General features: G+C 49.6%; 1 protein-coding gene across 1 annotated transcript in view; it reads right to left on the reverse strand.

Moving 5' to 3' along the window:
- Nucleotides 1–1,532: 1,532 nt before the first annotated feature.
- Nucleotides 1,533–11,056, reverse strand: part of LOC123485430 (progesterone-induced-blocking factor 1-like) — a gene marked incomplete at its 3' end in the record, with an annotated part of 29,308 nt that continues 19,784 nt past the window's right edge. The window contains exons 5-9 of the mRNA XM_045216334.1: nt 10,484–10,617; nt 10,234–10,342; nt 9,474–9,655; nt 4,722–4,847; nt 1,533–1,631 (exon numbers count right to left, since the gene is read on the reverse strand). Of these exons, the coding sequence (XP_045072269.1) occupies nt 1,533–1,631; nt 4,722–4,847; nt 9,474–9,655; nt 10,234–10,342; nt 10,484–10,617 (650 nt within the window). The remainder of the gene's footprint in view (nt 1,632–4,721; nt 4,848–9,473; nt 9,656–10,233; nt 10,343–10,483; nt 10,618–11,056) is intronic.

Below are 11,056 nucleotides of genomic sequence, written 5' to 3' on the forward strand. Positions count from 1 at the left end.
CTGGTAGTATCTGGCCTGTCTCTCTCTCTCTTACTGTTCTAGTAGCTGGTAGTATCTGGCCTGTCTCTCTCTCTTTTACTGTTCTAGTAGCTGGTAGTATCTGGCCTGTCTCTCTCTCTCTTACTGTTCTAGTAGCTGGTAGTATCTGGCCTGTCTCTCTCTCTCTTACTGTTCTAGTAGCTGGTAGTATCTGGCCTGTCTCTCTCTCTCTTACTGTTCTAGTAGCTGGTAGTATCTGGCCTGTCTCTCTCTCTCTTACTGTTCTAGTAGCTGGTAGTATCTGGCCTGTCTCTCTCTCTCTCTTACTGTTCTAGTAGCTGGTAGTATCTGGCCTGTCTCTCTCTCTCTTACTGTTCTAGTAGCTGGTAGTATCTGGCCTGTCTCTCTCTCTCTCTTACTGTTCTAGTAGCTGGTAGTATCTGGCCTGTCTCTCTCTCTCTTACTGTTCTAGTAGCTGGTAGTATCTGGCCTGTCTCTCTCTCTCTTACTGTTCTAGTAGCTGGTAGTATCTGGCCTGTCTCTCTCTCTCTTACTGTTCTAGTAGCTGGTAGTATCTGGCCTGTCTCTCTCTCTCTCTTACTGTTCTAGTAGCTGGTAGTATCTGGCCTGTCTCTCTCTCTCTCTTACTGTTCTAGTAGCTGGTAGTATCTGGCCTGTCTCTCTCTCTCTTACTGTTCTAGTAGCTGGTAGTATCTGGCCTGTCTCTCTCTCTCTTACTGTTCTAGTAGCTGGTAGTATCTGGCCTGTCTCTCTCTCTCTTACTGTTCTAGTAGCTGGTAGTATCTGGCCTGTCTCTCTCTCTCTCTTACTGTTCTAGTAGCTGGTAGTATCTGGCCTGTCTCTCTCTCTCTTACTGTTCTAGTAGCTGGTAGTATCTGGCCTGTCTCTCTCTCTCTTACTGTTCTAGTAGCTGGTAGTATCTGGCCTGTCTCTCTCTCTCTTACTGTTCTAGTAGCTGGTAGTATCTGGCCTGTCTCTCTCTCTCTTACTGTTCTAGTAGCTGGTAGTATCTGGCCTGTCTCTCTCTTACTGTTCTAGTAGCTGGTAGTATCTGGCCTGTCTCTCTCTCTCTTACTGTTCTAGTAGCTGGTAGTATCTGGCCTGTCTCTCTCTCTCTTACTGTTCTAGTAGCTGGTAGTATCTGGCCTGTCTCTCTCTCTCTTACTGTTCTAGTAGCTGGTAGTATCTGGCCTGTCTCTCTCTCTCTTACTGTTCTAGTAGCTGGTAGTATCTGGCCTGTCTCTCTCTCTCTTACTGTTCTAGTAGCTGGTAGTATCTGGCCTGTCTCTCTCTCTCTCTTACTGTTCTAGTAGCTGGTAGTATCTGGCCTGTCTCTCTCTCTCTCTTACTGTTCTAGTAGCTGGTAGTATCTGGCCTGTCTCTCTCTCTCTTACTGTTCTAGTAGCTGGTAGTATCTGGCCTGTTCTCTCTCTCTCTTACTGTTCTAGTAGCTGGTAGTATCTGGCCTGTCTCTCTCTCTCTCTTACCGTTCTAGTAGCTGGTAGTATCTGGCCTGTCTCTCTCTCTCTTACTGTTCTAGTAGCTGGTCGTATCTGGCCTGTGTGTCTCTCTCTGCTGTCATCGCTCTGTCCTTCTCCAGCACTGCGTTGTCACGCGTCTCACGAAGGTTCCTAGGGGACAGAAAGAAGCAGTACAGGTCAGAATTAAAACCATGCAGAATTAACAACCAATCATCTTCATGTTGACATGGGTTGTCTCTCAAATGGTACTTATGGGTCTTGGTCAAAAGTAGTGCACTACTGAATAGGGGGCAAAAAGTAGTGTACTACTACTGAATAGGGCCAGGGCACTAAATAGGGAGTAAGGTGCATTTGTAGGGGCACTCAACCATGCAATTTGTTGAATCTCAGAATACATGTTCTGAGGAGAGTGCATTACTGTATTCAGAACAAACTCAGTGAAAGAGCCCCCCCCAGTGGACACAGCACTGTATTCAGAACAAGCAAGTGTGTTCTCTCTCTGGTCCATCTCTATAATCTCACCTGTTCTCTCTCTGGTCCATCTCTATAATCTCACCTGTTCTCTCTCTCTCTGGTCCATCTCTATAATCTCACCTGTTCTCTCTCTGGTCCATCTCTATAATCTCACGTGTTCTCACCTGTTCTCTCTCTGGTCCAGCTCTATAATCTCACCTGTTCTCTCTCTAGTCCATCTCTATAATCTCACCTGTTCTCTCTCTCTCTCTGGTCCATCTCTATAATCTCACCTGTTCTCTCTCTAGTCCATCTCTATAATCTCACCTGTTCTCTCTCTCTCTGGTCCATCTCTATAATCTCACCTGTTCTCTCTCTCTCTGGTCCATCTCTATAATCTTACCTGTTCTCTCTCTCTCTGGTCCATCTCTATAATCTCACCTGTTCTCTCTCTCTCTGGTCCATCTCTATAATCTTACCTGTTCTCTCTCTCTCTGGTCCATCTCTATAATCTCACCTGTTCTCTCTCTCTCTGGTCCATCTCTATAATCTCACCTGTTCTCTCTCTGGTCCATCTCTATAATCTCACCTGTTCTCTCTCTGGTCCATCTCTATAAACTCACCTGTTCTCTCTCTCTCTGGTCCATCTCTATAATCTTACCTGTTCTCTCTCTCTCTGGTCCATCTCTATAATCTCACCTGTTCTCTCTCTGGTCCATCTCTATAATCTCACCTGTTCTCTCTCTCTCTGGTCCATCTCTATAATCTCACCTGTTCTCTCTCTGGTCCATCTCTATAATCTCACCTGTTCTCTCTCTGGTCCATCTCTATAATCTCACCTGTTCTCTCTCTGGTCCATCTCTATAATCTCACCTGTTCTCTCTCTGGTCCATCTCTATAATCTCACCTGTTCTCTCTCTCTCGTCCATCTCTATAATCTCACCTGTTCTCTCTCTCTCTGGTCCATCTCTATAATCTCACCTGTTCTCTCTCTCTCTGGTACATCTCTATAATCTCACCTGTTCTCTCTCTCTCTGGTCCATCTCTATAATCTCACCTGTTCTCTCTCTCTGGTACATCTCTATAATCTCACCTGTTCTCTCTCTCTCTGGTCCATCTCTATAATCTCACCTGTTCTCTCTCTGGTCCATCTCTATAATCTCACCTGTTCTCTCTCTGGTCCATCTCTATAATCTCACCTGTTCTCTCTCTCTGGTCCATCTCTATAATCTCACCTGTTCTCTCTCTGGTCCATCTCTATAATCTCACCTGTTCTCTCTCTCTCTGGTCCATCTCTATAATCTCACCTGTTCTCTCTCTCTGGTCCATCTCTATAATCTCACCTGTTCTCTCTCTCTCTCTGGTCCATCTCTATAATCTCACCTGTTCTCTCTCTCTCTCTGGTCCATCTCTATAATCTCACCTGTTCTCTCTCTCTCTGGTCCATCTCTATAATCTCACCTGTTCTCTCTCTGGTCCATCTCTATAATCTCACCTGTTCTCTCTCTGGTCCATCTCTATAATCTCACCTGTTCTCTCTCTCTCTGGTCCATCTCTATAATCTCACCTGTTCTCTCTCTCTCTGGTCCATCTCTATAATCTCACCTGTTCTCACCTGTTCTCTCTCTGGTCCATCTCTATAATCTCACCTGTTCTCTCTCTGGTCCATCTCTATAATCTCACCTGTTCTCTCTCTCTCTGGTCCATCTCTATAATCTCACCTGTTCTCACCTGTTCTCTCTCTGGTCCAGCTCTATAATCTCACCTGTTCTCTCGCTGGTCCATCTCTATAATCTCACCTGTTCTCTCTCTGGTCCATCTCTATAATCTCACCTGTTCTCTCTCTGGTCCATCTCTATAATCTCACCTGTTCTCTCTCTCTCTGGTCCATCTCTATAATCTCACCTGTTCTCTCTCTCTCTGGTCCATCTCTATAATCTCACCTGTTCTCTCTCTCTCTGGTCCATCTCTATAATCTCACCTGTTCTCTCTCTCTCTGGTCCATCTCTATAATCTCACCTGTTCTCTCTCTGGTCCATCTCTATAATATCACCTGTTCTCTCTCTCTCTGGTCCATCTCTATAATCTCACCTGTTCTCTCTCTGGTCCATCTCTATAATCTCACCTGTTCTCTCTCTGGTCCATCTCTATAATCTCACCTGTTCTCTCTCTCTCTGGTCCATCTCTATAATCTCACCTGTTCTCTCTCTCTCTGGTCCATCTCTATAATCTCACCTGTTCTCACCTGTTCTCTCTCTGGTCCAGCTCTATAATCTCACCTGTTCTCTCGCTGGTCCATCTCTATAATCTCACCTGTTCTCTCTCTGGTCCATCTCTATAATCTCACCTGTTCTCTCTCTGGTCCATCTCTATAATCTCACCTGTTCTCTCTCTCTCTGGTCCATCTCTATAATCTCACCTGTTCTCTCTCTCTCTGGTCCATCTCTATAATCTCACCTGTTCTCTCTCTCTCTGGTCCATCTCTATAATCTCACCTGTTCTCTCTCTCTCTGGTCCATCTCTATAATCTCACCTGTTCTCTCTCTGGTCCATCTCTATAATCTCACCTGTTCCCTCTCTGGTCCATCTCTATAATCTCACCTGTTCTCTCTCTCTCTGGTCCATCTCTATAATCTCACCTGTTCTCTCTCTGGTCCATCTCTATAATCTCACCTGTTCTCTCTCTCTCTGGTCCATCTCTATAATCTCACCTGTTCTCTCTCTCTCTGGTCCATCTCTATAATCTCACCTGTTCTCTCTCTCTCTGGTACATCTCTATAATCTCACCTGTTCTCTCTCTCGTACATCTCCTTGGAGGTCCTCTGCAGGCTGTCGATCTCCTGGCTGGTCTTCAGACGAATGTTCTCCAGCTCCTCAGCAAGTTTATTCTCGTACTCTGTCTTGTAGTGGTCTCTGTGGAACAACCAGTATATTATATCTTATAGTATTGGTCTCTGTGGAACAACCAGTATATTATATCTTATAGTATTGGTCTCTGTGGAACAACCAGTATATTATATCTTATAGTATTGGTCTCTGTGGAACAACCAGTATATTCTGTGGAACAACCAGTATATTATATCATATTGTAATGTCTCGGAGCGGAACAGTTTTTAGATGCTAACATCAGGTCTTCATGTGGTTTACATTTTAAAGGAGGTTTATGAATTATGTTGCATAACACAGCCTAATACAAAATGAAAGCAGGTCCTTCAACCAAAACACACACTATATATATATATATACACAGCAGGACGTGGACACGCCTTCAAATGAGTGGATTCGCCTATTTCAGCCACACCCATTGCTGACAGGTGTATAAAATCGAGCACACAGCCATGCAATCTCCATAGACAAACGTTGGCAGTAGAATGGCCTTACTGAAGAGCTCAGTGACTTTCAACGTGGCACCGTCATAGGATGCCACCTTTCCAACAAGTCAGTTCGTCAAATGTCTGCCCTGCTAGAGCTGCCCCCGGTCAACTGTAAGTGCTGTTATTGTGACGTGGAAACGTCTAGGAGCAAGTCTGTCCTCAGTTGCAATACTCACTACCGAGTTCCAAACTGCTTCTGGAAGCAACATCGGCACAAAAACTGTTTGTCTGGAGCTTCATGAAGTGGGTTTCCCATGGCTGAGCAGCCGCACACAAGCCTAAGATCACCATGCGCAATGCCAAGAGGGGCTGGAGTGGTGTAAAGCTCACCGCCATTGGACTCTGGAGCAGTGGAAACGTGTTCTCTGGAGTGATGAATCATACTTCACCATCTGGCAGTCTGATGGACGAATCTGTGTTTGGTGGATGCCAGGAGAACGCTATCTGCCCGAATGCATAGTGCCCACTGTAATGTTTGGTGGAGGAGGAATAATGGTCTGGGGCTGTTTTTCATGGTTTGCGCTAGGCCCCTTAGTTCCAGTGAAGGGAAATCTTAACGCTACAGCATACAATGACATTCTAGACGATTCTGTGCTTCAAACTTTGTGGCAACAGTTGGGGAAGGCCCTTTCCTGTTTCAGCATGACAATGCCCCCGTGCACAAAGTGAGGTCCATACAGAAATGGTTTGTCGAGATGGGTGTGGAAGAACTTGACTGGCCTGCATAGAGCCCTAACCTCAACCCCATCAAACACCTTTGGGATGAATTGGAACGCCGACTACGAGCCAGACCTAATCGCCCAACATCAGTGCCCGACCTCACTAATGCTCTTGTGGCTGAATGTAAGCAAGTCCCTGCAGCAATGTTCCAACATCTAGCGCAAAGCCTTCCCAGGAGCGTGGAGGCTGTTATAGCAGCAAAGGGGGGGGGACCAACTCCATCTGTTGGACGAGCAGGTGTCCACATACTTTTGGTAAAGTAATGTATCATCAAGAAGGTTCCTAAGATGGTAAAGCACTTCTCCAGGTAGGCGTTGTGAAATCTGATCATCAGGACAGGGGACTGCAATACACACAGCTGAGCTGGAACGCGCCCACAGGGCTGGCTAGCTTGGTCCAGCCCTTTGGGGACGTTCCAGGTCGTCTGTACTGCAGTCACACTGCCCGGTTTCAGGTGGTGATGGAGATCTGACATGGAAGGGTTAGGGAGGACTAGCTTGGTCCAGCCCTTAGGGGACGTTCCAGGTCGTCTGTACTGCAGTCACACTGCCCAGTTTCAGGTGGCGATGGAGATCTGACATGGAAGGGTTAGGGAGGACTAGCTTGGTCCAGCCCTTTGGGGACGTTCCAGGTCGTCTGTACTGCAGTCACACTGCCCGGTTTCAGGTGGCGATGGAGACCTGACATGGAAGGGTTAGGGAGGACTAGCTTGGTCCAGCCCTTTGGGGACGTTCCAGGTCGTCTGTACTGCAGTCACACTGCCCGGTTTCAGGTGGCGATGGAGATCTGACATGGAAGGGTTAGGGAGGACTAGCTTGGTCCAGCCCTTTGGGGACGTTCCAGGTCGTCTGTACTGCAGTCACACTGCCCGGTTTCAGGTGGTGATGGAGACCTGACATGGAAGGGTTAGGGAGGACTAGCTTGGTCCAGCCCTTTGGGGACGTTCCAGGTCGTCTGTACTGCAGTCACACTGCCCGGTTTCAGGTGGTGATGGAGACCTGACATGGAAGGGTTAGGGAGGACTAGCTTGGTCCAGCCCTTAGGGGACGTTCCAGGTCGTCTGTACTGCAGTCACACTGCCCGGTTTCAGGTGGCGATGGAGATCTGACATGGAAGGGTTAGGGAGGACTAGCTTGGTCCAGCCCTTTGGGGACGTTCCAGGTCGTCTGTACTGCAGTCACACTGCCCGGTTTCAGGTGGTGATGGAGACCTCTTGACGGGTACCCACCTGGAAGCTATATATTTATCTTAGACATCCTCCCTGGCCCTCTGGGTCATGATTAGGGAGGGGTACTGACCTTGAAGGGTTAGGGTTAGGGAGGGGTACTGACCTAGAAGGGTTAGGGTTAGGGAGGGGTACTGACCTAGAAGGGTTAGGGTTAGGGAGGGGTACTGACCTAGAAGGGTTAGGGAGGGGTACTGACCTAGAAGGGTTAGGGAGGGGTAGTGACCTAGAAGGGTTAGGGAGGGGTACTGACCTAGAAGGGTTAGGGAGGTGTACTGACCTAGAAGGGTTAGGGAGGTGTACTGACCTAGAAGGGTTAGGGAGGGGTACTGACCTAGAAGGGTTGGGGAGGGGTACCGACCTAGAAGGGTTAGGGTTAGGGAGGGGTACTGACCTAGAAGGGTTAGGGAGGGGTACTGACCTAGAAGGGTTAGGGAGGGGTACTGACCTAGAAGGGTTAGGGAGGGGTACTGACCTAGAAGGGTTAGGGAGGGGTACTGACCTAGAAGGGTTAGGGGAGGGGTACTGACCTAGAAGGGTTAGGGGAGGGGTACTGACCTAGAAGGGTTAGGGAGGGGTACTGACCTAGAAGGGTTAGGGAGGGGTACTGACCTAGAAGGGTTAGGGAGGGGTAGTGACCTAGAAGGGTTAGGGAGGGGTACTGACCTAGAAGGGTTAGGGAGGGGTACTGACCTAGAAGGGTTAGGGAGGGGTACTGACCTAGAAGGGTTAGGGAGGGGTACCGTCCTAGAAGGGTTAGGGAGGGGTACCGTCCTAGAAGGGTTAGGGAGGGGTACCGACATAGAAGGGTTAGGGTTAGGGAGGGGTACCGACCTAGAAGGGTTAGGGAGGGGTACCGACCTAGAAGGGTTAGGGAGGGGTACTGACCTAGAAGGGTTAGGGAGGGGTACTGACCTAGAAGGGTTAGGGGAGGGGTACTGACCTAGAAGGGTTAGGGGAGGGGTACTGACCTAGAAGGGTTAGGGAGGGGTACTGACCTAGAAGGGTTAGGGAGGGGTACTGACCTAGAAGGGTTAGGGGAGGGGTACTGACCTAGAAGGGTTAGGGTTAGGGAGGGGTACTGACCTAGAAGGGTTAGGGAGGGGTACTGACCTAGAAGGGTTAGGGGAGGGGTACTGACCTAGAAGGGTTAGGGAGGGGTACTGACCTAGAAGGGTTAGGGAGGGGTACTGACCTAGAAGGGTTAGGGGAGGGGTACTGACCTAGAAGGGTTAGGGGAGGGGTACTGACCTAGAAGGGTTAGGGAGGGGTACTGACCTAGAAGGGTTAGGGGAGGGGTACTGACCTAGAAGGGTTAGGGGAGGGGTAGTGACCTAGAAGGGTTAGGGGAGGGGTACTGACCTAGAAGGGTTAGGGAGGGGTACTGACCTAGAAGGGTTAGGGAGGGGTACTGACCTAGAAGGGTTAGGGAGGGGTACCGTCCTAGAAGGGTTAGGGAGGGGTACCGTCCTAGAAGGGTTAGGGAGGGGTACCGACATAGAAGGGTTAGGGTTAGGGAGGGGTACTGACCTAGAAGGGTTAGGGAGGGGTACTGACCTAGAAGGGTTAGGGAGGGGTACTGACCTAGAAGGGTTAGGGAGGGGTACTGACCTAGAAGGGTTAGGGAGGGGTACTGACCTAGAAGGGTTAGGGAGGGGTACCGACCTAGAAGGGTTAGGGAGGGGTACCGACCTAGAAGGGTTAGGGAGGGGTACCGACCTAGAAGGGTTAGGGTTAGGGAGGGGTACTGACCTAGAAGGGTTAGGGAGGGGTACCAACCTAGAAGGGTTAGGGTTAGGGAGGGGTACCAACCTAGAAGGGTTAGAGTTAGGGAGGGGTACCAACCTAGAAGGGTTAGGGAGGGGTACTGACCTAGAAGGGTTAGGGAGGGGTACTGACCTAGAAGGGTTAGGGAGGGGTACTGACCTAGAAGGGTTAGGGAGGGGTACTGACCTAGAAGGGTTAGGGAGGGGTACTGACCTAGAAGGGTTAGGGAGGGGTACTGACCTAGAAGGGTTAGGGTTAGGGAGGGGTACTGACCTAGAAGGGTTAGGGAGGGGTACTGACCTAGAAGGGTTAGGGAGGGGTACTGACCTAGAAGGGTTGGGGAGGGGTACTGACCTAGAAGGGTTAGGGTTAGGGAGGGGTACTGACCTAGAAGGGTTAGGGTTAGGGAGGGGTACTGACCTAGAAGGGTTAGGGTTAGGGAGGGGTACTGACCTGGAAGCTACGTATTTGTCGTAGACCTCCTCCCTGGCCCTCTGGGTGTCGTCCAGCTGGGTGTGCAGCCTCTCTAAGCGGTCCTCCTGGTGGGCACAGCGGACATTCAGCTCCATGCTCTGTCTGTGAAGATACTCCTTATCCTTCTGGAGGAGGCTCACTGACTGCTGCAGAGTAGACACCTGGAGGACAGAGGGGTTAGGGAGGTGGTCTATCCTTCTGGAGGAGGCTCACTGACTGCTGCAGAGTAGACACCTGGAGGACAGAGGGGTTAGGGAGGTGGTCTATCCTTCTGGAGGAGGGGCACTGACAGCTGCAGAGTAGACACCTGGAGGACAGAGGGGTTAGGGAGGTGGTCTATCCTTCTGGAGGAGGGGCACTGACAGCTGCAGAGTAGACACCTGGAGGACAGAGGGGTTAGGGTTAGGGAGGTGGTCTATCCTTCTGGAGGAGGGGTACTGACAGCTACAGAGTAGACACCTGGAGGACAGAGGGGTTAGGGAGGTGGTCTATCCTTCTGGAGGAGGGGTACTGACAGCTGCAGAGTAGACACCTGGAGGACAGAGGGGTTAGGGAGGTGGTCTATCCTTCTGGAGGAGGGGTACTGACAGCTGGAGGACATTTTCCATGACATGTTGTCCTTTTAGCAGATGCTCTAATGCAGAGGGACCTCCAGCCAGTACCTTCCACTAAGGGGAGGTGAGACAAAAGCAACGGTAAGGTGCTGGGTAGCAGGTAGTAATCCAGGCTGGCGTCTAACCTCTTCACTCAGTTCGTTCCTCTCCCTGGTCTGGACGTTATGGTCGTTCTCCAACAGCTCCAGTCTCCTCCTCAACTCTCTCACCTCACACTCAAACGCGTCACGCTCACTGGAAAGGAAGGGAGGGAGGGAGGGAGGGAAAACATTTGTCGAGTCAAATAGTCCATTTTTTTTGCCAAATCATTCTCCAGACATTTGATCTGACAAGGGATACTTCATCAAAACAGAGGTGACCTTTCCTCTCCCTCACCGTTTGACGTTAGCGTAGTTGTCCCGTTTGTAGTCTCCCTCCCGGATCAGCTGTTTAGTGTCAGCCAGCTCAAGAGTTAGTCTCTGGCTCCTGATCTCCACCTCTGACCTCAACCTCCGCTCCTCCTCATAACTCTACCCAACAGAAGAAGAGGGGGGTTGGGCAGTACAATCAGATGGACCAATGCTGTTCCGTCACAAACAAAATCCCTTCAGAACCAAACCGGCCTGCCGTAACCGTGCCCGAGACCTGAAGACCTGCGTTAGCTCCTTGAGATTTAGCCTAGCCTTGTGCTTAGCGGGCTAACAGTCTCTTGTGATTCACAGGTCCAGTACAGTGCCTCCATGAAGGCTTTAATCTGTCCTCTGTGTACAACCATGAAGGCTTTAATCTGTCCTCTGTGTACAACCATGAAGGCTTTGATCTGTCCTCTGTGTACCTCCATGAAGGCTTTAATCTGTCCTCTGTGTACAAACATGAAGGCTTTAATCTGTCCTCTGTGTACCTTCATTAAAGCTTTAATCTGTCCTCTTTGTACAACCATGAAGGCTTTAATCTGTCCTCTGTGTACCT

This window comes from Coregonus clupeaformis, unplaced genomic scaffold (assembly GCF_020615455.1).
Source record: "Coregonus clupeaformis isolate EN_2021a unplaced genomic scaffold, ASM2061545v1 scaf0686, whole genome shotgun sequence".
Lineage (NCBI taxonomy): Eukaryota > Metazoa > Chordata > Actinopteri > Salmoniformes > Salmonidae > Coregonus > Coregonus clupeaformis.